The following is a 26,654-nucleotide window of genomic DNA, read 5'->3' as shown; positions in this document are numbered from 1 at the left end:
TATCCTCTTTGTACAAGATAAACATGGAATCCTGTTTTTCCACAGTATCTTATAACGCATTCCCCAAATGTAATGTTGTATTTGCCGGAACACCCCTGCTAAGTCTCACCGTTGTGCTGTGTAAACCAGAATAATCTGCTGTAGGCGAGTTGAAGCGCCTATCAGCTGAGGAGGTGTGCCGATGCCGATGTTCTGTGGTGTAGTAGATGCAGGTGTCACTGTCGACGCAGGGGGTGCTAACAGTGCTATTGATATCGACCCAGTGACATAACGCTTGTAGAATGTCGGGGGAGATATATGTTCCAGAGTGTTCGTGTTTCTCGGAAGTGGAATTAAAGCAATTATTCAGTGTTTAGTCAGTAGATGTAGTGTGATGCCTCACTGCCGTGTTATAGGGTTGTAGTCCACAAACAGAATATCTTACATTACCGGATGAATACACATTGGTAAATTATGTATCATACCTGCCCTTGAAAACGACATTACCATATTAAACGGGTCTTGTTAACTACACATACAAGATGTATGTGATACACCATTCACTTGGGGTTTGGTATACATGTATGTTCATTCCAACTCTGCGTTCCGACACTTTCATGTGCTAGTATCTGCTATATTCAATTTCAGCCAATCTTAAAGATAACAATACGTTCAAATTAAGATCCACTGTGAAAGAGTGTCTATCTAAGGATTATGTTGAAGCTAATTTGCTGTTTCACGTCACAAACCTTTCAGTGAATTCCGAGACAAAGATAAATATATTTCCCCCATGAAACCATAACATGGTCATTGCAATGTTTGTTACTCCCAAATAGTTTTGTCGGTAGTTTACAGACAGACAGACAGACAGACAGACATTTTATTTCAGTAATGTAGGCCCTTGGCCCATAATACAACATAGTGCAATTATAAAGAATACATATATGCTGGATATAGGATGACGATTGGAATACAGGGTCAATTGATAGTAGTAGTGGATTTATGTCTTAGTTTTAATACAGTGGAGAGGAATGTAGTTAATGATTTTAGATAATTTATGTCGTTGCGAGTAATTAAACGCACAAAAGTTTCAATTGTTGGAGGGTGGGTCTGGTGGGTTGTGAAACATTTATTTCTTATTTCAGAATATTTACCACAGATGAGTAGAACATGGAGCTCATCTTCAACATAGTTTAAACCAACAGAGTGGCAGTAAAGGCAGAGACGTTGATCATAGGGTGTATTTGTGTGGCGGCCGGTTTCCACTGCTAATCTAAAGTTGTTACAGCGGAACATAGCCATAACTTTCCTTTGATATGGGAGGAGATCACATGACAAGTAGTGTTCGACATTAAGTAAAGATTTAAATTGTGAATGGCGGCACAGGCAAGCGAGCAGAGGGAAGAAATGACCCAGCTCCGTTCTGATAATAAACTCATGTGTGACCAGATAAAGCAGCTAAATGATAGACTTGATGATTATGAGTCCCGTTCAAGGAGAAATAACTTGCTATTCCACGGCATTGAAGAAGAGAAGGTAGTTTACAATATCCTATTGTATCACTGTTTAACAAAAATGTTCAATATATTTTAAAGCACACGTCATGATGCACACATGACATCCAGCACATTCTCCCATCATCTTCATGATGGGTTGCCGACTTGGACTGATTCAGTGAGTTAAGTTCTACGCCGCTTTTAGCAACATCCCAACAATATCATGATCACCAGAAATGGGCTTGACACATTGTACCCATGTGGGGAATCGAACCTGGGACTTCAGCGTGACGATCGGGCGCTTTAACCATTAGGCTACCCCACCAGCTCCTGCCGAGATGGAACTGAGCATGTCTGTATGTAATTCACTTACGACAAAATCACAGATTTCACAGCCGCACAATAGTTTTGGGAAAATGTTCGTTTAATATACTTTGAAGAATACCTCAGAAGAAATAGATATTACATTGTATAAACATTAGAAATACCTTATCCAACCTTTTCACCCTCCTAACAATCACATAAACAGGCTTTCACAAGACGGTGTGTATTAATGATGACGATGACAGAACTCGGATTTTATTATTAACTAGAAAATCTGAAGGCTTAAAACCAACTCTAGTTAATTTATTAATAAAGAGAAAAAGAAGCTTTTCCCTATTTGACTTATACCACATCTTTCCGTCTGGACCATTACCGCAGGTGGTTTGAGAAATGCTCATCTTTTCACTTTAACACTTGGTATCATAATTATTTGAAATTTGAAAGTGAAGCCATGGATTGTATATGTTTCATACATCGACATAAACTATCACCATGTACACTTTCTGTCGGAGTATAAGTGTACTCAAGATCGGTATGACAAGCGTTGTCTGTACATCCGGGTTAGTTCACGTGCCTGCTCCATCTGATGACGGGCACCTGTCAGGGAGAAGTATCTGAGAGTCTTCATATACACGTGGTTGTACACATCACTCATCTGTTTCTATTAGCCAAACAATCATGGTTGGTTTCTCGTCTGTCAGGCGTCTTGACAAACCACCCATAAACCTAACATAACCGCCATTAATCAAGTCTCACCTCACCACCAAGTCTCGAGAGAGGATTCATCATGAACAAGGGCACAGATCAATGGAAGTCCAAAAACAACGGCAACCCCCGACGTACCTGATCAACAGTAAATGTGTAAGTGTGTGTATGTGTGTGTGAGAGAGAGAGATAGAATGAGAGAGAGAGAGAGACAGACAGACAGAGAGAAAGAGCGTGTGCCTGTGCGTGTGAGACAGTGTGTGTGCGGGTCTGTGTGAGAGTGTGTGCGTGCGCATGTGTCTGTCCATCATAAACCTCCGTGAGTATGTGTGTGTGCACGTGTGAGCCTAGCGACTTCTTTGTGTGTATGTGTGCGCGCGTGTGTAGGTCTACCTAAACCTCTGTGTGTATTGGTGTTAGTGCGCACGCGCGTCTAGCGAATCATCTCTGTGTGTGTGAGAGAGTGTGTGTGTGTGTGTGTCACCTAAAGCTCTCTCTCTCACTCCCACTCTCTCTCTCACCTCTCTCACACTCTCACTCTCTCTCTCTACTCTTTCACTCTCTCCCCTTCTCTCTCCCCTTCTCTCTCACGTCTCTCTCTCTCCTCTCTCTCTCCCTCTCACATCTCTCTCTTTCACTCTCACTCTCTCTTTCTCATTGTCTCTCTTCACTCTCTCTCTCTCATTGTCTCTCTCACTCTCGTTTTCTCTCTTTCACTCTCTCTTTTACTCTCACTCTCTCTCTCATTCTCTTTCACTTTCTCTTTCGCTCTCTCATTTCTCACTCTGTCTTTCTATGTTTGCATCTCGTTTTGCTCAAGTTGTATCAAGTGCAGCATCATTCACTTTGGCCTTTGTACAACCAGACTGGTTTCTGAATGAAAACTTAAAAGCTTATTGAATGATGCACTATCAAATATTGTCTCGCATCTTTGTTGTGAACCGAACTGTGAACTCAGTACACACACATGTACTACATGATTACAGAGGAGTAGTTTTGTTTGTTTTGACCATAGCCTGCAGCTACATTGGTGGGGTTTGGCGAGTGGGTTGTTGTGTAAGTTATCAATGGAGTTCTATGTCGATCGCCGGGTGTGCTTGTGTATATATACAGGTAACAGTGATTCACGTCTGTTGGGAGAAGGTCGTGTAATTGGTTCAAGATTCAGGACACTTCTGCCTATTGTTCAACATCACATATCCCACTCCCCATACTTCCATAGAATATACTAGAGCCAGCTCCACGCATGCCGCCGATCCCGGTTTATCTGTCTGCAGCAGAGATAGCCCACTCCAGGTCTGCTGGGGGCGACTCTCTTAGCCTCGTGACGTAACGAGGGCGGGTGGTTGCACGCGCACGTTATTTACTTACAATGGCCGTCAACAACAACAAAAACCACGAATACAGCAATTTGTCGACTGCGTAGGAAAGGTTACAGCAATGTGTCAGTTGTTGTCCTACGTGAGAGGGGTATTGGGTACATGACTAAATACTGATGTTAGTTACAGAATCACCGACAGACGTCCACAGTCAAGTGACAGTTGTTGTCGCCAACTCTTGAATCCTCAATCCATTATTATGTGCAGAACGGTCTGATATGCTGAACATATCAAGATGACTGTCAATTTACATGTGAACAGGGGACTGACATGTGCGGTATGCAGCCTCCCAGGCAGATAATGCATTATAAAAGTTGAATCTAACCCAAGTCTAGAATGATTGGGCAGCTCTAGATAGTCTTAAATCCAGAAATTTAGCATTTGGATTTAATTAATAGTTTGTAGATACATGTACATAATATTAGTGAGTGAGTGAGTTTAGTTTTAAGCCGCACTCAGCAATATTCCTGCTATATGGCGGCGGTCTGTAAATAATCGAGTCTGGACCAGACAATCCAGTGATCAACAGCATGAACATCGATCTGCGCAATTGGGAATCAGTGACATGTTTGTCAACCAAGTCAGCGAGCCTGACCACCCGATCCAGTTAGTCGCCTCTTACGACAAGCATGGGTTACTGAAGATTCATTCTAACCCGGACCTTCACGGGTCGTACATAATATTAAAAAGTTAACAATGTTTTTCGCTATTAAAGTTTAGTTTATGGGGGATCATGCAGCTGAGATAGTCGGGGATGTATTACTATGAAATCTAAGCAGCGTCTGTAGAAGTTACGATAGTTTGATGGTTTGTTAGGTCAGGTGTAATCTGGAATCTTCTACAACAGAGAGGGTGTAGGGAAATTAATGTGGTTCAGGCAGCTATAGCCTAATCCAGTATGGTAGAGAACTTTCTGGAACTATACAAGTGGGCAAGCACATGCTTCTCTCATCTGATATTACATCAAGACCAGCGTGAAGATATTTTCAGTCTCGATGTCCAACCTAGGTCGATTTTGTAAACTTGGCCACTAAAGCTGCCGGGGGAATTTGATTGACTTACTGCTACTGCCATTACCACTGCTATACCAATGTACTGCTACTGTAATTACTTTGCAGTTAGTTGTATTTTACATAAACAACATTTGAATCATAGACGAGGTGACTCCAACATTGACATCGTGGAGAGATTGTAGTAATAGTAGTACTACTCTGTTTAGGAGTCCGCCAGTGTGAAGCGCTCTCACCGCTTGTGATCATCGTGTGTTTTGTCATAGTAGGAATAGAAGGGATTCTGTGTGAAGACTGTTACACAGTGTTGGCATACCTCCTGTCACCGCGGCGGGAGTTACACCACAACACAGCCTGCGACATCGACTACACTGCCATATCACTGTATGTATGTGGTATAAAACAATCACACGCTATGCTGACAATGAAAGTATTAGTTCCAATGTATGTGTGGCACGATGTGTCATGTGAATATAGGTCTCCCGGCAGGAGCTGCGTTAGGCCGGCTCCATTTTAGATGTAAGATGCTAGAAAGTGTCCACCTTGAATAAGTGGAGGAAATATGTGTTACACCGGTAATATGACCAGCAAAACCGTTAACAGAAATATCTTTTCCCTAATTTGTAGCCAGTCTGGTGTAAACGGGAAGTGGGATGTGCTGTTAAACGTATTCACAACACTACACGTATCAGCAGACACAGGTGAAGGTGTACGTGAAGTTTTACCGAAGCAATGAGTTGTTCAAAGGGTTCCGAAAGTCTTTAGTCTACATGAAAGACATCGCCACGCCTTGCTTTATGTAACACTTGATATACAGTAAGTTCTTCAAAGCGTCTTCACCTGACTTCATATGACATATGGGAGATATGATGCTCGTCAGGCGGGTACTGTGATACAACTGGTCACCGGTTTACTTGGCCTACAACCTCTGTAGGCGACGACTTTACCCACCTTGAAAGACGTGACCAGACTATGTTATACATGACCAGAGACAATGTTATACATGACCAGACTATGTTATACATGACCAGACTATGTTATACATGACCAAACTATGTTATACATGACCAGGGACAATGTTATACATGACCAATGACTATATTGTACATGACCAGACTATGTTATACATGACCAGACTGTTATACATGACCAGGGACTATATTATACATGATCAGACTATGTTATACATGACCAATGACTATGTTATACATGACCAGACTATGTTATACATGACCAGATTATGTTATACATGACCAGGGACAATGTTATATATGACCAGGGACAATGTTATACATGACCAGGGACTATGTTATACATGATCAGGGACTATGTTATACATGATCAGGGACTATGTTATACATGGCCAGGGACAATGTTATACATGACCAATGACTATGTTGTACATGACCAATGACTATGTTATACATGACCAATGACTATGTTATACATGACCAATGACTATGTTATACATGACCAATGACTATGTTATACATGATCAGGGACTATGTTATACATGACCAATGACTATGTTATACATGATCAGGGACTATGTTGTACATGACCAATGACTATGTTATACATGATCAGGGACTATGTTATACATGATCAGGGACTATGTTATACATGACCAATGACTATGTTGTACGTGACCAATGACTATGTCATACATGACCAATGACTATGTTATACATGATCAGGGACTATGTTGTACATGACCAATGACTATGTTATACATGACCAATGACTATATTATACATGACCAATGACTATGTTATACATGACCAATGACTATGTTATACGTGACCAATGACTATGTTATACATGACCAATGACTATGTTATACATCATCAGGGACTATGTTATCCATGACCAGGGACTATGTTATACATGACCAATGACTATGTTGTACATGACCAATGACTATGTTGTACATGACCAGACTATGTTGTACATGACCAATGACTATGTTATACATGACCAATGACTATGTTATACATGACCAATGACTGTGTTATACATGACCAGACTATGTTGTACATGACCAATGACTATGTTATACATGACCAATGACTATGTTATACATGACCAATGACTATGTTATACATGACCAGACTGTGTTGTACATGACCAGACTATGTTGTACATGACCAATGACTATGTTGTACATGACCAATGACTATGTTATACATGATCAGGGACTATGTTATACATGACCAATGACTATGTTATACATGATCAGGGACTATGTTATCCATGACCAATGACTATGTTATACATGACCAATGACTATGTTATACATGACCAATGACTATGTTATACATGACCAAACTATGTTGTACATGACCAGACTATGTTATACATGACCAGGGACTATGTTATACATGACCAGGGACTATGTTATACATGACCAAGGACTAAGTTGTACATGACCAAGGACTAAGTTGTACATAGTCAAGGATTATATTATACATGACCAGAGACTGTTATACGTGATCAAGGATTATGTTATACTTGTCCAGCAGTAGTGTACGTGCCATTAGGGACTTTAGGCACGTGCTTACACTTAATTTTGGGGCAGTTTTTTATACATGTGGTATGTTATGGATTTATTTTTTCGAGACTAGTCTCCCTTCTTATGAAAGTTTGATAACTCTCATGCTACGTATTTTAAGATTTCATCTGTGAAAGATAATACTAATGAGCTCCTCAGACCGAGGAAAATAAAGCACCAGCATATTTAGATACGGTCAATTATGGAATTGGTTTGGCTGATCAAGAAAAGGAAGATTTCCTTATAACGAAATTTCAAGACTGTCATTTGTTCAAATTAAGTTTATCTATAAAGTAATCAGGAACTAGCATTCTGGCATTCAATATGTATTGACAACACTACTTGCAACAATTATCTTCTGCCGATATTACTCGCACTGGTCTATAGATCTTTATATATGTATATAAATTGTAAACTGACTTCTGTTAACCCTCCACACACCGCCAAGAAAATGCATGGAAAGTTCCCTTTTCTATTTTGAGAAAAAGTAAATCAGCTGATGCATAACATTTTAAGGCCAAATAGTAGAATGACATTTGCTGAAAGAGCCATATATGATATAAAATATTTGTTAGAATACTAAATTGATCAGTTCAATTCCTGTAACTTCCCCATGGAAATATATTTTTATGAAAAGTTGGAAATATGCCATTTGAGGAAAATATCATATAGAGCAACCAATTTTTGTGCTAAGTGCATTCGCACGTCCATGCAGTTGTGCCTGCACTTCCATTCTTTCCTGGGTACGCCCCTGACCAGGGACAAAGTTATATATGACTCCACTTACACCGAGTTGAGAAACACCTGCCTTCTGTCTGCAGACATGAAAACAGGTTGGCTTCAGCATGTCATATGAGACGGACATGCTGACCGCTGGCTCCTTACATAATCATCATAAACCTCCTGGGATGGTGGACATGAAACAGAAGTACATAAACACGCATCGATGCCACAGATATCAGAGAATACTCTAATATCAGACTTCCTTCAAATGTTAATAATACACAGAGAAATTGAAACAAGTTAAACTAAGACACACTAATCAGCGTGTATGGAATGCATCTCATATTTGGTTGTAGTTAAATCCACCTGGTAAATATTGCCCTGTTTTGTTTTCTGTGTGATGATATATGATTTCCCCAGTGTATTAGGTAGCGAGTCTGTCCTCATTGCAAACACGTGTAAACGGCGGGGGATGTGGTGAGGTCACTCCAGCCGTCTACCTGTCTAGTGCAGAACAGGTTGCATTACGTGGATGTAAAGTGCACGCAGGTCAGATGTTGCACTGCTACCAGCGCCAGGGTATCTGCACATACATACAGGATATATATCGCGCTATAACGGGTTTGTGGATAGCGCGCGCATCGTCGTGACGTCACCAGGTGGCCTCAGAGAGCAGGAATTCCCACCAAAGGGGGTGTTTACGCCGTCCCTGACTAAACCGGTCGGAATCTGGTGGTGCCGCGAAGATTCCCGTTCTTCCGACCCTCCCCGCGTGAGTGGCTATATATATTCCTGCACACACCGGCTGCAGCAGACGATACCACCAGCAGACGTGACTTACACGAGCAGCCGTCAAGGTTATATTCCACTGCTTCTGCTCAACTATTGTTTGACCACTGTAACAGCAACTCTTACATTCGACATAATGGCGTTTTCCGAGCACCTTGTACCCATGAAGAGGGAAGAATGGAGCTTTTTCGACAAACAGCGTTCAATTTTCAGTTCAATGCACTCAGACATGGACGACGAATGGAAGTCGTTTGATATGGAACTGGATAAAATTAAGAGAGACATGTTTAAACTGACCCCGATGGACATGGGCGACTTCGGGTCCAGTCTGATGCCGAGTCTCGGGTCGGGCTTTGATAAGTCTCTGGATTCTTCTTCCTCATCTTCCAAGATGACAAAGAAGACAACGACGACGACGACAAAGACAACCAAAATGACATCTTCAAAGGGAAGTGCCGATCCTATGTCTTCGTTGGAGTCCAGTTTCGGTTCATCAATGAACACTAGTTTCGGATCGTCCATGGATTCCAACATTGACGCTGCCCTGATGGACGCTGGCTTTGGGTCCGGGTTCGGGAGCACTGCGCTCGACACGTCCAGCCGGAGTTCCTCCGCTATCGACAAATACATGCTGAAGGTCGACCAGCCTTTCGTCACCGACATGGACGGCAAGAAGAAGTTGTCACTCAAGTTCGATATGAGTGAGTTCAAGCCTGAAGAGATCTCGCTGAAGACTGTGGATAATCGTCTAATGATCGGAGCAAAGCATCTCGAGGAGACCGCGACTAGCAAGATTTACAGAGAGTTCAGTAAGCAGTATGTACTTCCGGTCAAGATTGACCCCATCTCCCTCTCATCTATTTTGTCTAAGGACGGAGTGTTGAGCATAGAGGCCCCGGCCCCCGACTCCGTGGAAGCTCCCAGGGAGAAGATCCTGCCAATCCAACGCTTGTTGTAAGAGAACTGTTGTCATTGTTGTTGTGAGAAAACATTTTTCCAAGAGATATGTGAACTGTTTTTGAAACATTTTTGTGCACAATTTGTAAGTATTACAGTTTTTTAGTCGGGCTCAGAGTCCAGTGTAGCGCGTGAAAGTTTACATGAAATTAATGTTTTGCTCATGAGAAATATATGTGCTGTTCTGAGTCAGAGAAAAGGTATTGATACCTCAGAGAAATTATCTGTAATTATTAAAAGAATAGTTTACAACCGACTCCCTTTTTATCGAATACAGATGTTTATTTCAAAAATCTCAGTTAAGCCTTGGCGGGTATTTACTTGGTCTCGTAGCTCAAGGGTTAAATGGAATGCCTTTGACATCTAAACATTATAATTATCATCTTGGCATAAAATCAGAATTTCTAAATTTTCTCGCAAAATATCTTTGGCTCAAGCAACAACAAAATCACCCTACCCAACCATGTCCCTTAGACGCCAGCACCTCCCACCCTACATCCCCCAGGGAGTCGGTTGTGTGATACACATATCAATGAACGCTTGTGTAGCTTTGTGGTAGCTGTGGTCAGGTAAAGAATAGAGATTGTTCGAGAGGTTCACACACAGGTTGTGCTATGTTTACATCTCTGATACATGCTCAGGTATATTTTAATCACGCCATTTCCAATAAGGTTAATCAATGTATATATTTATTCAAACAAAGCATTTATCCAGGTATTTATCCAGGTATTTTAAAACTGTTTGTCACTTTTAGTCAGTAATCTAATTACCACATTTCCCGTATTTACCGGAGCATTGTCTCTGTGTCTGACGTCCGATATGTATGGCGGGCTTGCAGCCCAAGAACTACGGTACAGTGATCTCCATGTATGTCTATTGAGTACGTTAAGACATGTGTACATTGTTAACATGTTGACAAGTGGGCGTGGCTGTTGACACTGAGAGATTGATTGACAGGTGTGTATTTGTACAGTTTTGCTACTTCCTTTGTTAAACAATAAATGTTCTGAAACGATCTCGTTTTGTGTTATATAGAATGTTCTCATTCAGAAAAGTCTTATATTTCCAATTCTTGCATAGTCAGCCTGCCTTAGTTGGTCAGAGGCCTGGGGATTCGTCAAGGCTTTGTGTGTTGTTCTACAATGAATCTAGTACCGTGGTCTAACGAGAAGCCTACTGATTAATGAGAGCTATCTGATCCACCATGTTGATGTGGGTGAATCACACGGCCATTTGCCGACAACTATTATCTTTCAATGAAAGACTGCTTATTGTCTTTACCCACATTTCGAGGTTTGTCGAGTGTTTTAAGACTATTTGTCGGCATTATCTCTCAACAAGGCGCTCTCACCGATTGAATAGATTCAGTTTATTCCTTGGACTTTGTGTCAGAACGAGGCTATGGATGACTTGCCGTGGTGAAAGAGAGGCTCAGTCTCTGTACGTTAGGGTTTACCGCTTCATGTTTCGATAACCAGGGTGAGTGAGTGAATGTGCTTTAATATCACAGTCGAGAATAGTCCTGCTGAAATATGAATCCAATAAAATTAAAAACGAGCAACGTAATGGTGGACATGTAGCAATTGTTCCTCATCATCCTTACAATCAAAGCATCCACCATTTCCGGTTTGGGTGTTAGAGACAGTTGGTCAGCTCTTCTGGTGGGACACGTGACCAGGTGACGTGAGCTAGTGCTTTGATCTGTCGTTCAACCTGAACACTTGATGAATGTTGAAGATTTACGTGAGCAACCGAGGGTTGACAGACAATTGGAGTCTATTACCAGCGAATACTGTCAGGGTCAGGGACATAACCCTGTAACCGATTCATGCTTCTTTTGACCAATGGAAACGCGTCTGCGGGTCATGTGTACAGGTTTTATCTTCAAGTCAAGCAAATTAACCACGAGCATTCTCCATTACCCCTGTACCTGGTGTGAAACATGCTACCGTTTGTGAATGCAACATACGTCGGTTCTGTCAGAGTAAACCCATACATGTTGCATCACTTACATCTAGGCACCAGCGACTGGTCACCAGATGGACATCGTGAATGTTGGCTGATAGAGTGAGTATGGTTTTACGACGCTTTTCGTAATATTCCAGCAATATCACGGCGGGGGACACCAGAAATGGGCTTCACACATTGTAACCATGTGGGGAATCGAACCTGGGTCTTCGGCGTGACAAGCAAATGCTTTAACCACGAGACTACCCCACCACCCCTCAACTTGTAGAGCAGTGACAGGGTCCCCACCTTGCTGCATGGCTGTGTTGTATGACGAGAATATCGGTTTATTTGTTGTCAGTGACAGGCTATTAGCGGGTACTTAGCTGAGTGACTGAACACCGTGGTAAATATTACAGCTATACCTTGGAGGCAATTGATAACCAGTGATCAATACCATGAGCATCAAGCACCTGGTAATGGGAACTGTGTATCCTTCATCGTCAAGCATTTGGTAATCTCTCCTGTCCCTTCGAGCATTGCGTTCTGGGATTTCAATCTACCTGTTGAAGCATTGGGTACTGTGGATGTACCCTTCAATCATTGGGTCGTGGGAATCTATCCCGTTTCTTCAAGCATAGGATGTTTGAGATCTGTCATGTCTTTTCAAGCATAGGATACTGGGGATCTGTTTTGACCCTTCAAGCATTGAGTAGTGGGGATCTATCCTTTCCCTTCAAACGCTTGGTAGTAGGGATCTACCCTACCCATTCAAGCATTTGGAACTACGGAACTATCCTGCCCCATCAAGCATAGGGCACTGTGATCTCGCCATCAAGCACTGGGGCACTATCGTGTCAGTCGACATTAGGAAATGTACATAAGCATTTTTATGGTCTTTGTAAACCACCACATTATACACAGATGTGTGAATCCTTCAAGTTTCCACACTTGGCATCGAGCCATAACATGCCACGAATATACTCACAAAACTCGCACACAATTGTTCAGACATTGATATAATTACTTCCTGGCTGTGTTCCGAGTTGAAGTATTTCGTAATTAGCATAAAACTGTAGCCCCTCCCATCCTGCTCTCAGCTGGTGCAACACTGACGCAACCCTACATGTACACTCTCCCACACACTGGTGATACCGCGAGATGCTAGACAGTAGACGCTAGATACTAGGCAGTAGACGCTAGATACAAGGCAGTAGACGGTATATACTAGACAATAGACGATAGATACTAGGCAGTAGACGGTAGATATTAGGCAGTAGACGGAAGATATTAGGCAGTAGACGCAAAATACTAAGCAGTAGATACTAGGCAGTAAACGGTAGATACTAGGCCGTAGAAGTTAGATACAAGGCAGTAGACGCGAGATACTAAGCAGTAGATACTTGGCAGTAAACGGTATATACTAGGCCGTAGATGCTAGATACTAGCCATTAGAAGGAAGATATTAGGCAGTAGACGCTAGACACTAAGCAGTAAAAGTGAAATAGATACTAGATACTAGCAATTAGAAGGAAGATATTAGGCAGTAGACTCTAGATATTAGACAGTAGACCCGATGTCCATCAACCTCGACGGTGTCCATCAACCTCGCCAGTGTCCATTGCCGGAGTCCATCAACCTCGCGGTAGCCATCAAGCTCGTCTGTGTCCCTCAACCTCGTGGTGTCCATCTGTCTCGCCGGTGTCCAATCAACCTCGCCGGTGTCCATCAATATCGCTGGTGTCTATCAATCTCGTCTGTGTCCCTCAACCTCGTGGTGTCCATCTGTCTCGCCGGTGTCCAATCAACCTCGCCGGTGTCCATCAATATCGCTGGTGTCTATCAATCTCGTCTGTGTCCATCAACCTCGCCGGTGTCCATCAATATCGCCGGTGTCCATCAATCTCGTCTGTGTCCCTCAACCCCGCGCTGTCCATCAATCTCGCCGCTGATGTTGTAGGTAGTGTATCCCTGATGTTGCAGGCAGTGTACCCTGATGTTACAGACAGTGTACAGCAGGTGTTGCAGGCAGTGTAAAGCTGATGTTGCAGGCAGTATACAGCTGATGTTGCAGGCAATGTACCCCTGATGTTGCAGGCAGTGTACCCTGATGTTGCAGGCAATGTACCCCTGATGTTGCAGGCAGTGTACCCTGATGTTACAGACAGTGTACAGCAGGTGTTGCAGGCAGTGTAAAGCTGATGTTGCAGGCAGTGTACCCTGATGTTACAGACAGTGTACAGCAGGTGTTGCAGGCAGTGTAAAGCTGATGTTGCAGGCAGTGTACAGCTGATGTTGCAGGCAGTGTATCCCTGATGTTGCAGGCAGTGTACCCTGATGTTACAGACAGTGTACAGCAGGTGTTGCAGGCAGTGTAAAGCTGATGTTGCAAGCAATGTACCCCTGATGTTGGAGGCATTGTACCCTGATTTTGGTATTGTTGTATGTTATGTCCAGCAGAGGTTGTTTACCCTGGCACATCAGATATTATTTCAACCTGCAGCTGGTAGAATCGTTTGTCTCCGAAATAGAAGGCAAAAAAGGATTACAATTTCCTGGTTCATTAACGGAGCCAGGTAGAAGGGATGCCTGCGGGTTGCTGTTTAGACACCTAACGGTTGTTGGAGGAGATCTTCTCGCTAGGTTTTATTCTACAGTAAATGGTGGATACTTGAGTAGGTGTCGGAAGATGTTCACAATCTGTCACTGCAAACCACAGTAAGGAGATACTTGGTAAAGAGTCACCTTCCGACAAACCAGCCCCTGTCTTTGTGTCCTGGATTCTGTTACCCGTGAGACTTGGGCAGATCATATCCCTCCTTAAACATACCAGTCATCACTGATTACACTACATATTTATTGTCATTGGAATATCTGATAACTCACTGACATAAAAGCCTCCCCTCCTGCCTCCCGAATCCGAAGTGAGATAGATAGGATGCTGTGCCTACCTTGGTGCATGGCGTCTTGCCATTGCTGGGGAATGTCAAGGTCATGCGAGTCAGAATGTATTCCAGAGTCCTCACATCAGAGTGTTATGTTTCCTTTAACAGCGTTGACCACACGTTGTATATGATGGTCGGGATAACGTTATACATTGTTATAACACAACGGTATATAGCACCGACTTGTTATGTTGCCTATCAGTATGATGTGATATAACCTGGAGATGTCATACGTAAATTATATACCACGATCGTGTTATAACATTAGGAAGATATATAACCTGGGCTAATTATGCATTATTATGTTAGCTATATACTATGGGTATGTTATATGTTGCCTATCAGTATGATGTGATATAACCTGGAGATGTCATACGTAAATTATATACCTCGGTCTTGTTATAACATTAGAAGATATATAACATGGACACTTGGTACACTGTTTTACCGAAAGGCAGCTATGTAGCATAGGAATATCATATAGTGTTATACCACAAGGAAGCTACATATCATTGACATTGTACAGCAGTGGTTGTTCCAGGGCAAACAGTCTCCCTGGATCTGGATAATGAGATGGCGCCATATATGTCTGCTCTGCATGTCTACAGATTCAACCCAAAGATTAAACAAATATAGTGTTGATAGAAGCTCGCTTAGCGAAATGGAGCCAGCACAGTTCATGTCAGAGGTTCTTCCCGAGAACAACCTGACGTCATACGTGGTCCGACATGCACAAAACATTGCTCCACTGTGTGGCGCATTGCCTGGAGAAATCAGCCATTTGGGAAACATCTACCTCGGATAAAGTGGGACCTGTTTATATACCAGAGGTTACCTGTTTATTTTACCTGACAAATTATATGAATTATTTTCGCTAAGCGATGATAGAAAGTAGAAAGATAGAAAGATCTCGATGTTAGAGGTAGTTACAGAAGTGAGAGTTATCTCATTTTATCTGATTGAATCAATCTGAAAGCATCGCCATTGTTCGTGGTGTGTTCAGTGGCAAGGTGCGCATGGGAGTCAGGCAATCAGAGAGGTGCAGAGCCAGTCAGCGGTATATGTTTATTTTGTTTGATGAATTAGATCACGTATTACTACCAATCCCCCATAAAGCCTGTGCCAGATCCGCCATAGCATGTGGTTCCTGCCTGTGGCTGGCCCATGATTCTGCTGTTAGGTGGTGGCTCGGACTGAAGGCTATTGTGAAGGGGCGTCTGCTGTCGGGGACATATTATTCTGTATCTCACGTCTGGTTGAATATCAAGGATTGTCAAACTTCAGATAAACAGCCACCGCAACAGTGACACTAATCTCACATGGGAGAGTAGTGTAAACCCCGACATGTAATAATACCTAGTTGTATGAATGTGTTGATCTACTCTGTCAAGGTCAATGTTCAACGCTTCGTGTCCATGTATTGCTGGCCTTCAAATCCGTTGCCTTGGCAACAGAATCTTGCACTAACGCCGTTACTATAGACGAGGGAAGTGTTATCAAATGTCCATATTTAAGCATATATAGTGTCAATATGCAAGAAACTACGGATGTAACGAACTGAAATAATATCCGTAGTTTGTTTTACACATTTCAACTTCACAATATCAGGGAGAATAGAAGACGCTGTAGATTATCACTGACAATATGCAGCAGGTGGCCGGGACAAAGGAAATGGTTCGTTATATCAGTCAGTTCGTTATATGCGCTTTAATATATGTCTTTTAATATCTTTATTATACTTCGTTATGATATGATCGTTATAGTTCGTGCGTACTACGCATTTAGATTAGACCAAGAAGTAAGTGCCTGGCACCCCCAAACAGTTCGTTATATATGTCTGTTCGTTATAAACGTAGTATACTTTATACAGCTGTCCTACCTTCAGAAGACGTACTGGTTATCTAAAGTATATAAAGTCTTTGAAGGGATAGGGGATCAAGATGACACAGTGGTGTGTGAGAGTGACGGTTTGAACAGGTGCCCGGTGTGTCTGGAGGCAGGTTGATCACTGAACTATATCACGGCACAACCTCCAGCAATGGACGACAGTCGAGTAGAACCAACTAGCTGGTGGTAGTGCCGGAGACACAGTGGTGTGTGAGAGTGACGGTAGGAACAGGTGTGCAGGTTAATCACTGTACTATATCACGGCAATATCTCCAGCAATGGACGACAGTCGAGGAGAACCAAATAGTCAGCGTGACAACAGATCTGTAACTTATCTGTAAACGATATGATGCTGATGTATGTGTGTTTTTACACGTGGCAAGTGGATCGCAAGACAGGATTGTGTGGGAATGTCAGCTGTGTATCGTCGGTCTGTAACAGAGAAACAAATGTAGTGTAGAGATAATGGCGGCACACGTGCATACCGACTGTGCTCTTCATCAAGAAGAATGTCCGCTAAACTGTCCTGTCAGGAACAGTAGGGTAGTGAGTCGTTATGTAATAGGTTGCTCTGTTTGGCGTAATCGAAGGTCACATATTACTGCCTGTGTGTAGGAACACCTGTCTACTTTGTTATCTGGTGCAATATTTTAGTTGGGTGTTTATAGTAATGGTCTTTTTTGTGAAACGAAAAAATCTGCAATCTTTTAAGCTTTCTACGTTCTGCACGATGGGACCTGGGCTTTGACGGAGATACGTTCTGACTTAACAGAGACAACTTTCTGTAATTTGTGACAAAACTGTGGGGAACGATGTCAGCAGGCTACATTAGATTCTTTTCCTAAAACAACTCGCATTGTTAAATTTATCGCTGCTTGTGATGAGTTACCTGCACTGTTCTCCAGATATGCCACGCACCTAGGTCGCCTTTGCGCTCGTATTACGTTCATTTACCAAAACGAAACAGCATATGGAACCGACAACATGATATTAGGCAAAAACAATATGCTCCAGAAAAAGATACTATTCTCTGTTTTTACCCAAAATATAATGTTTGCTGGGTGTCCTAGAAAGATGGGAGTACTTTGTTGTTATGGGCGCCGTCCTCCGGATGTAGCAACGCATGGTGTCCAGCAGTGATCCATTATAATTACCACAACTCACATCGACCTACAAAACTCACATATATCGGAAAGATTTGCGCCCCCGTTTTTAAAAATAATGTTATGCCTAAGAATAGATTTATTTTTTTACGCTCACCCTAACCCTGAGATTACTTACCCTTTATTTTCATTTTCACTACAACAGCCATTTACAATCTGACATTTGAAGTGGGGGTTACGGGCAGAACTCCTACCCATAGATCTACATAACTCACACAAACCTAAAACATTTACATTGACCTACATAACTCATAAAGACCTACACAACTCACATCGACATGCATAATACACACTTACATTCATAACTCACATCGACCTACATAACTCACATCAACATACATAACTCACATCGACATACATAGCTCACATCAACATACATTGATAAGTCACTACTTCAAATTGACCTGCAGAACTCACATCAACATACATTGACCTACAGAACTCACATCAACATACATTGACCTACAGAACTCACATCAACATACATTGACCTACAGAACTCACATCAACATACATTGACCTACAGAACTCACATCAACATACATTGACCTACAGAACTCACATCAACATACATTGACCTACAGAACTCACATTGACCGACAGAACTCACATCAACATACATTGACCTACAGAACTCACACCAACATACATTGACCTACAGAACTCACATCAACATACATTGACCTACAGAACTCACATTGACCTACAGAACTCACATTGACCGACAGAACTCACATCAACATACATTGACCTACAGAACTCACATCAACATACATTGACCTACAGAACTCACATCAACATACATTGACCTACAGAACTCACATCAACATACATTGACCGACAGAACTCACATCAACATACATTGACCTACAGAACTCACATCAACATACATTGACCTACAGAACTCACATTGACCGACAGAACTCACATCAACATACATTGACCTACAGAACTCACACCAACATACATTGACCTACAGAACTCACATCAACATACATTGACCTACAGAACTCACATTGACCTACAGAACTCACATTGACCTACAGAACTCACATCAACATACATTGACCTACAGAACTCACATCAACATACATTGACCTACAGAACTCACATCAACATACATTGACCTACAGAACTCACATTGACCTACAGAACTCACATCAACATACATTGACCTACAGAACTCACATCAACATACATTGACCTACAGAACGCACATTGACCGACAGAACTCACATCAACATACATTGACCTACAGAACTCACATCAACATACATTGACCTACAGAACTCACATTGACCGACAGAACTCACATCAACATACATTGACCTACAGAACTCACATTGACCTACATAACTCACATCAACATACATTGACCTACAGAACTCACATCAACATACATTGACCTACAGAACTCACATTGACCTACAGAACTCACATCAACATACATTGACCTACAGAACTCACATTGACCTACAGAACTCACATCAACATACATTGACCTACAGAACTCACATCAACATACATTGACCTACAGAACTCACATTGACCTACAAAACGCGCATTGACCTACATAACTCATATACATAAATCATGCTACCATACATAATCCAAAAGCTCAATATTAACTTGGTATATTAAGAAATAGTTTCAGAACATGGGCCAACTTATTCCTCCTCTGACATGCTGTATACTGTGGCTGCCTGTCACATCTCGAGATGAGAGCCCCGACCAGGCGTCAGTGGTGTCAGAGACTGTACAACTGACACTGAAACAACACAACGGGGAGACACTATGCAGACACGCGTTTATCTTCAGTGCAACCACACAATAGTATACCCAGACACAACGCAACCCACAGTGACCGGGTAAGAAGCAGATCAGACACAGAACGACTAACCACAAGGAAATCACTAGTGTGCCATACAGACCCTGATACAAATATATCCAAGAAAGACCATGCATCTCTAGAATATGTGAAAATGAAGAAAGTCCCAGGGCTCCTTTTCATTATATTTTTATCATGAACTGTTTTATCTGTAAGATATGTTCATTTCAGAGACTAGTTGTTAGTCTAGGGCGTCACTCACCCTGTTACATCTTCACTAACTGGAACATATATACCTCATACGGCCCACGCAAGTCTAGAATAGGTGGCAAGTCTAGATTTCCACAGTTTCAGGAAAATGAAGAAAACGTCTGGGCTCCTTTTAATTCTATCTTATCAATATACTTTAGGAACCATTTTTGGTAAAATGTGTTGAGATGTTCAGGATGGTTCATAGATGTTGGTCTGCCTCTTCACCTGTAGCGTTAGTCCACGTGGGTAACGGACAGAGCCAAGGTCGGTGCAGGCTTCGCCATCGTCGTCTCCACCCTCAGGTGGAGTTACTTCACATGCAGCAGTTGGCTCAGCTGTTCAGCAAGATCCGATTAATGCTAAATAACCAAGTCGGTCACGTTCCGGTTGTCCCTGCACAGACCACAAGGCATGAACCAGCAGACAGCTCCAACTTGGGGTGCAGAGCGAAACACCGAGGTATTACCTTCAGAAGAGGGTATCTATTGCTTCTACTGTCGACCCTGTGAAGGAAGTAACTTCACTGCTCCAAGGGTAGAGCGCTGGTCGGACTGTAGTATGGGTGCTGTTGGATGTGAGTGTAGTGTTGGGGAGGTGCTGTTGGGTGAATGAATGAGTGAATTTAGTTTTACATCGCACTCAGTCTGTAAATATTCGAATCTGGACCAGACAATCCAGTGATCAACATCGTCATCTACACAACTGGGATACGATGACATGTGTCAACCAAGTCAGCGAGCCTGACCACCCCATCCTGTTAGTCGCCTCTTACAGGTGCTGTTGGATGTGGGACGGGGTGTAGTGCTGGGAAGGTGCTGTTGGATGTGGGTCGGGGTGTAGTGCTGGGAAGGTGCTGTTGGATGTGGGTCGGGGTGTAGTGCTGGGGAGGTGCTGTTGGATGTGGGTCGGGGTGTAGTGCTGGGAAGGTGCTGTTGGATGTGGGTCTGGGTGTAGTGCTGGGAAGGTGCTGTTGGATGTGGGTCGGGGTGTAGTGCTGGGGAAGGTGCTGTTAGATGTGGGACGGGGTGCTGTAGTGCTGGGGAGGTGCTGTTGGATGTGGGTCAGGGTGTAGTGCTGGGAAGGTGCTGTTGGATGTGGGTCGGGGTGTAGTGCTGGGAAGGTGCTGTTAGATGTGGGTCGGGGTGTAGTGCTGGGGAGGTGCTGTTGGATGTGGGACAGGGTGTAGTGCTGGGAGGTGTTGTTGGATGTGGGACAGGGTGTAGTGCTGGGGAGGTGCTGTTAGATGTGGGTCAGGGTGTAGTGCTGGGGAGGTGCTGTTGGATGTGGGTCGGGGGTGTAGTGCTGGGGAGGTGCTGTTGGATGTGGGTCAGGGTGTAGTGCTGGGAAGGTGCTGTTGGATGTGGGTCGGGGTGTAGTGCTGGGGAGGTGCTGTTGGATGTGGGACAGGGTGTAGTGCTGGGAGGTGTTGTTGGATGTGGGACAGGGTGTAGTGCTGGGAGGTGTTGTTAGATGTGGGACGGGGTGTAGTGCTGGGAAGGTGCTGTTAGATGTGGGTCGGGGTGTAGTGCTGGGGAGGTGCTGTTGGATGTGGGTCGGGGTGTAGTGCTGGGAAGGTGCTGTTGGATGTGGGTCAGGGGTGTAGTGCTGGGAGGTGCTGTTGGATGTGGGACAGGGTGTAGTGCTGGGAAGGTGCTGTTGGATGTGGGTCGGGGTGTAGTGCTGGGAAGGGTGCTGTTGGATGTGGGTCGGGGTGTAGTGCTGGGAAGGTGCTGTTGGATGTGGGACGGGGTGTAGTGCTTGGGAGGTGCTGTTGGATGTGGGTCGGGGTGTAGTGCTGGGGAGGTGCTGTTGGATGTGGGTCGGGGTGTAGTGCTGGGAGGTGCTGTTGGATGTGGGTCGGGGTGTAGTGCTGGGGAGGTGCTGTTGGATGTGGGACGGGGTGTAGTGCTGGGAGGTGCTGTTGGATGTGGGTCGGGGTGTAGTGCTGGGGAGGTGCTGTTGGATGTGGGTCGGGGTGTAGTGCTGAGGAGGTGCTGTTGGATGTGGGTCGGGGTGTAGTCTCAAGAGATTAAGTCGTTGTTCTATTCTGGGATTAACATTTACGAGGCAACCAGTGCGCTACTTATATGTAGGAAGTAACAGCTCAAATAAATTGTACAAGTTTATCGTTATTAGATGTTAGGTGAGTCTGTATTGCATATATAGTTTATTGGCGAAGCTGGTTAGATAGAGTGAATTAGTGCGGGCTTGGAATGACGGTCAGGTCACTGTGAGTGTACTGTGAGTGTACCTGTAGTGTGGGGCACCTTTCACGGGGGGATTTGGGGGAAGCCCTCGTGCAGCAAGAGAGGTAGAGATACAAGGAAAGCAGGAAACACTGGATGAGTGCTGACGCTATCCACCACAGATTTATACGTATTTAAAATGAATTAAAATTGATACATGTTTGCCATACCTATATACACTCTTCAAAAAAAAGAAAAAAAGAAACGCATATGTGTTTTCATTAGTTCGTTTAGATATATTTTGACAGCAATCGTCATTAAGAGAATTCCAACGTTTGGATCTCGTTAATCATGTGGTTGTGTGTTGCGCGCAAACGCCTCCCAAAATGTGTTATAAACGTTTGTCATAAAAAAATTAAAACGATACATGAAAAGTACATGCAGAAAACGTTCTCCACGTAATGCACGTGCAATGTGTTGGACACATGAGTGGAGCCATCAACTATAAAAGGCCAAACCAAATTCATCATTTCATTACGAAAGTAGATAAAAAATGCCAAGTTTGAATGCTACTGATCGAAATACGCCATTGGACGTTTGGAAGCAGGGGAGTCCCAGTCTGCCGTTACAAGACGCTTCATCGTCCATCACTGCACCATATCTCGATTATGACATCGATATACCCGCTTCAATTCGACCCAAGATCGTCCCAAAAGTGGAAGACCAAGAGTGGCCACACCTGCTCGAGACTGATTCATCCGGGCGTTTCACTTTCGTCCCCGATTTGCTACAGCAACGGACACTGCAGGTCAGGTGCCTGGTCTCCGAAGAATTTCCGACCAAACCATCAGAAATCGTCTGAAAGAAGTGTGAATTCGAGCATATCGACCAAAAGTTGGACCTGTCCTGACACATCTACACCGACAACGACGTGTCCAATGGTGCAAGAGGGTACAGGCATGGAACCTGGGGAACGCACGGAACGCGTTTGGTTCAGCGATGAATCGCGTTTAAGCGTTTAATCCTGCAACAACAGGATAGGAGACAACGTGTCTACCGACGTCAAGACGAACGTTTTGAGCCGAACTGCGTTCGACAGGTGGACAAATTTGGTGGAGAAAGCGTCATGGTGTGGGGTGCCATGTCTTACACGGGTACATCAGAGCTGGTGGTGGTTCAAGGCAATCTTACAGCAAATCGATAAATCGACCAAATCCTGCGACCTCACCTCCTCCCGCTTTTTAACCGCTTGAGGGAACTGTGTCAACACAACGTTCGACCTCACACAGGTCGTGTAACAGGTGCCTATCCCGCCAATGCAAACGTCAGTGTCCTTCCCTGGCCTCCCAAATCGCCTGAACTGAACCCGATCGAGAATCTCTGGGACGAACTTGATCGACGTGTCCGTAAACGTCACCTCAGACACTAGCAGAACTTGCCAACGCGTTGCAGGAGGAATGGCGAAGAATTCCCCAAGCAAACATCGGACGACTTCCAATCCCTTCCAAGGCGGTGTCGAGCAGTGACGGCTGCAAGGGGTGGTGTCACCAGGTACTGACCTGAACACCTCCTTATGTCCAGACACGTGCAGTGAATGAACTGAATTTATGCTGACAATGACAACAATATATATGTTCATCCGTGTGTTGAATTTCATTCATCTATGTTCAAGCTTAACCGACTTATGTACACTTTAACACATTTAATACATTTCCGTATTTTTGGCTTATGCGAAGTGTGTACTTCACATTGTCCTATGTTAATACTGACAAGTATCACCGTGCCTGAATACTTGATACACTGCCGCAAATCTATACTTATCTCTTTGACGTACTTTCTCTATTGACAGACTGCCTCACCTGGGGCGGTGGGGTAGTCTAGTGGTTAAAGCGTTGGCTCGTCACGCCGAAGACCCGGGTTCGAATCCCCACATGGGTACAATGAGTGAAGCCCATTTCTGGTGTCCCCCGCCTTGATATTGCTGGAATATTGCTTAAAGCGGCGTAAAACTAAACTCAGTCAGTCAGTCAGTACTGCCTCACCTACAAGCACGCATCCAAGATTGTGCGGATGTCTGTACTTTACTTATTGCCGTATGTACATACTTCATACATTATTCTTGTGGGCGTGATATAGTTCTTGAATACACTCTTTAGTCGTCCTCCACTGGATTAAGTTGACTCTAACGCACGTGTACGTTGACTGTTGCCACTGTTGTCGTATTGCGTCCACGTTGTGTTAAAATACCGCCCGTATATCAGCGAAGTCGGGTGTTGTGGTAGATATTCTTGAAGTGCTTTGTTCTTGAGAAATTCAAGAGTCAGGTTTGTTGACAGTTAATCTGAACATCCAGTGAAATGTTTATATAGTATTGCGAAGAAAGCAGCTTCTATCATGTGTTTACTTGAAGTTCTATAAACGTCTGTTTGCTATCAGTTTTTCCAAATGTGCACTTCACGGCTGCAGCTAGACGTTCCCTCGGTGAGTTAGAAGATCGGGTAAACACTCGGAACACACTTGCCATCTGACGTACTCCTCGGATGTTGGCCATCTTACACTGGAATGCTGGGATACATACTCCAGCAGGTGAAGGCTGCATGTCACTGGCGCAGGGATCTGAGTGAGTGAGTGAGTGAGTGAGTGAGTGAGTGAGAGAGTGAGTTTAGGTTTACGCCGCACTCAGCAATAGTCCAGCTGTATGGCGGCGGTCTGTAAATAATCGAGTCTGGGCCAGACAATCCAGTGATCAACAGCATGAGCATCGATCTGGGCAATTGGGAACCGATGACATGTGTCAACCAAGACAGCGAGCCTGACCACCCGATCCCGGTGGTCGCCTCTTACGACAAGTATGTGTTGCTGAAGATCAATATTCTAACCCGGACCTTCACGGGTACGCAGGGGTCTGTACCAGTGTATTGCTACTGGTGACTACTGAATGGATACTGGCGGCTGCTGTATGGCTGTTGTTGGTGGCTGCTTGCTGGTGGCTGCTGGTGGCTACTGATGGCTACTGATGGCTACTGGTGGCTACTGATGGCTGCTGATGGCTACTGGTGGCTACTGGTGGCTACTGATGGCTGCTGATGGCTACTGGTGGCTACTGGTGGCTACTGATGGCTACTGGTGGCTGCTGTATGGCTGCTGATGGCTGCTGGTGGCTGCTGGTGGCTGCTGGTGGCGACTGATGGCTACAGGTTACTACTGGTGGCTACTCGTGGCTGATGGTGATTACTGATGGCTACTGGTGGCTACTGGTGGCTACTGATGGCTACTGATGGCTGCTGGTGGCTACTGATGGCTACTGGTGGCTGCTGGTGGCTGCTGGTGGCTACTGATGGCTACTCGTGGCGACTGATGGCTGCTGGTGGCTACTGATGGCTGCTGGTGGCTACTGATGGCTACTGGTGGCTACTGATGGCTACTGTATGGCTGCTGATGGCTACTGATGGCTGCTGGTAGCTACTGGTGGCTACTGATGGCTACTGATGGCTGCTGTATGGCTGCTGATGGCTACTGATGGCTGCTGGTGGCTGCTGATGGCTGCTGATGGCTGGTGGCTGCTGATGGCTACTGGTGGCTACTGGTGGCTACTGGTGGCTACTGGTGGCTACTGATGGCTACTGGTGGCTACTGATGGCTACTGATGGCTGTTGTATGGCTGCTGTATGGCCACTGATGGCTGCTGTATGGCTACTTGTGGTTGCTGTATGGCCACTGATGGCTGCTGTTAGGCTGCTGTATGGCCACTGATGGCTGCTGTATGGCTACTGTATGGCTGCTGTATGGCTTGCTGTATGGCCACTGTGGCTGCTGTATGGCTGCTGTATGGCTGCTGTATGGCTACTGTATGGCTGCTGATGGCTGCTGTATGGCCACTGATGATGCTGCTGCTGTATGGCTACTGTATGGCGACTGATGGCCGCTGTATGGCCACTGATGGCCGCTGTATGGCTACTTGTGGTTGCTGTATGGCCACTGATGGCTGCTGTATGGCCACTGATGGCTGCTGTATGGCCACTGATGGCTACTGATGGCTGCTGTATGGCTGCTGTATGGCTACTTGTGGTTGCTGTATGGCCACTGATGGCCACTGATGGCTGCTGTATGGCCACTGATGGCTGCTGTATGGCTGCTGTATGGCTGCTGTATGGCGACTGATGGCTGCTGTATGGCCACTGATGGCCGCTGTATGGCTACTTGTGGTTGCTGTATGGCCACTGATGGCTGCTGTATGGCCACTGATGGCTGCTGTATGGCCACTGATGGCTACTGATGGCTGCTGTATGGCTGCTGTATGGCCACTGATGGCCACTGATGGCTGCTGTATGGCCACTGATGGCCACTGATGGCTGCTGTATGGCCACTGATGGCTGCTGTATGGCCACTGATGGCTGCTGTATGGCCACTGATGGCCACTGATGGCTGCTGTATGGCCACTGATGGCTGGCTATGGCTGTATGGCCACTGATGGCCACTGTATGGCCGCTGTATGGCTGCTTGATGGCCACTGATGGCCTGCTGGCTGGCTGT

General features: G+C 44.4%; 2 protein-coding genes across 2 annotated transcripts; one reads left to right on the top strand and one right to left on the bottom strand.

Annotated features, from left to right (window-relative positions):
* Positions 1-8,882: 8,882 nt before the first annotated feature.
* On the top strand, positions 8,883-10,928 carry LOC124272107. Its single transcript, XM_046707261.1, has one exon. It carries the CDS (start codon positions 9,093-9,095, stop codon positions 9,912-9,914), a length of 822 nt encoding a protein of 273 aa, XP_046563217.1. The 5' UTR covers positions 8,883-9,092; the 3' UTR covers positions 9,915-10,928.
* Positions 10,929-21,174: 10,246 nt separating this feature from the next.
* LOC124272105 (extensin-like) lies at positions 21,175-22,762 on the bottom strand. Its single transcript, XM_046707258.1, has 2 exons — positions 22,695-22,762; positions 21,175-21,982 (listed from the first exon to the last, which is right to left on the bottom strand). The coding sequence occupies exons 1-2, from the start codon at positions 22,760-22,762 to the stop codon at positions 21,175-21,177; spliced, it is 876 nt and encodes a 291-aa protein (XP_046563214.1).
* Positions 22,763-26,654: the final 3,892 nt, after the last annotated feature.

Source organism: Haliotis rubra, unplaced genomic scaffold, assembly GCF_003918875.1.
Source record: "Haliotis rubra isolate DU_JTF1 unplaced genomic scaffold, ASM391887v1 Scf1663, whole genome shotgun sequence".
Lineage (NCBI taxonomy): Eukaryota > Metazoa > Mollusca > Gastropoda > Lepetellida > Haliotidae > Haliotis > Haliotis rubra.
Note: the sequence above shows the minus strand (reverse complement) of the source record. Positions and strands in the feature narration are given on the sequence as shown.

Excerpts from the sequence above, each read along its gene's own strand:
- LOC124272105 (XM_046707258.1), bottom strand. The coding sequence starts at position 22,762 with ATGAAGCGTCTTGTAACGGCAGACTGGGACTCCCCTGCTTCCAAACGT. Across the intron at positions 21,983-22,694 it reads CCAATGGCGTATTTCGATCA|AATAGAACAACGACTTAATC; the intron begins GTAGCATTCAAA and ends TGTTAATCCCAG.
- LOC124272107 (XM_046707261.1), top strand. The coding sequence starts at position 9,093 with ATGGCGTTTTCCGAGCACCTTGTACCCATGAAGAGGGAAGAATGGAGC.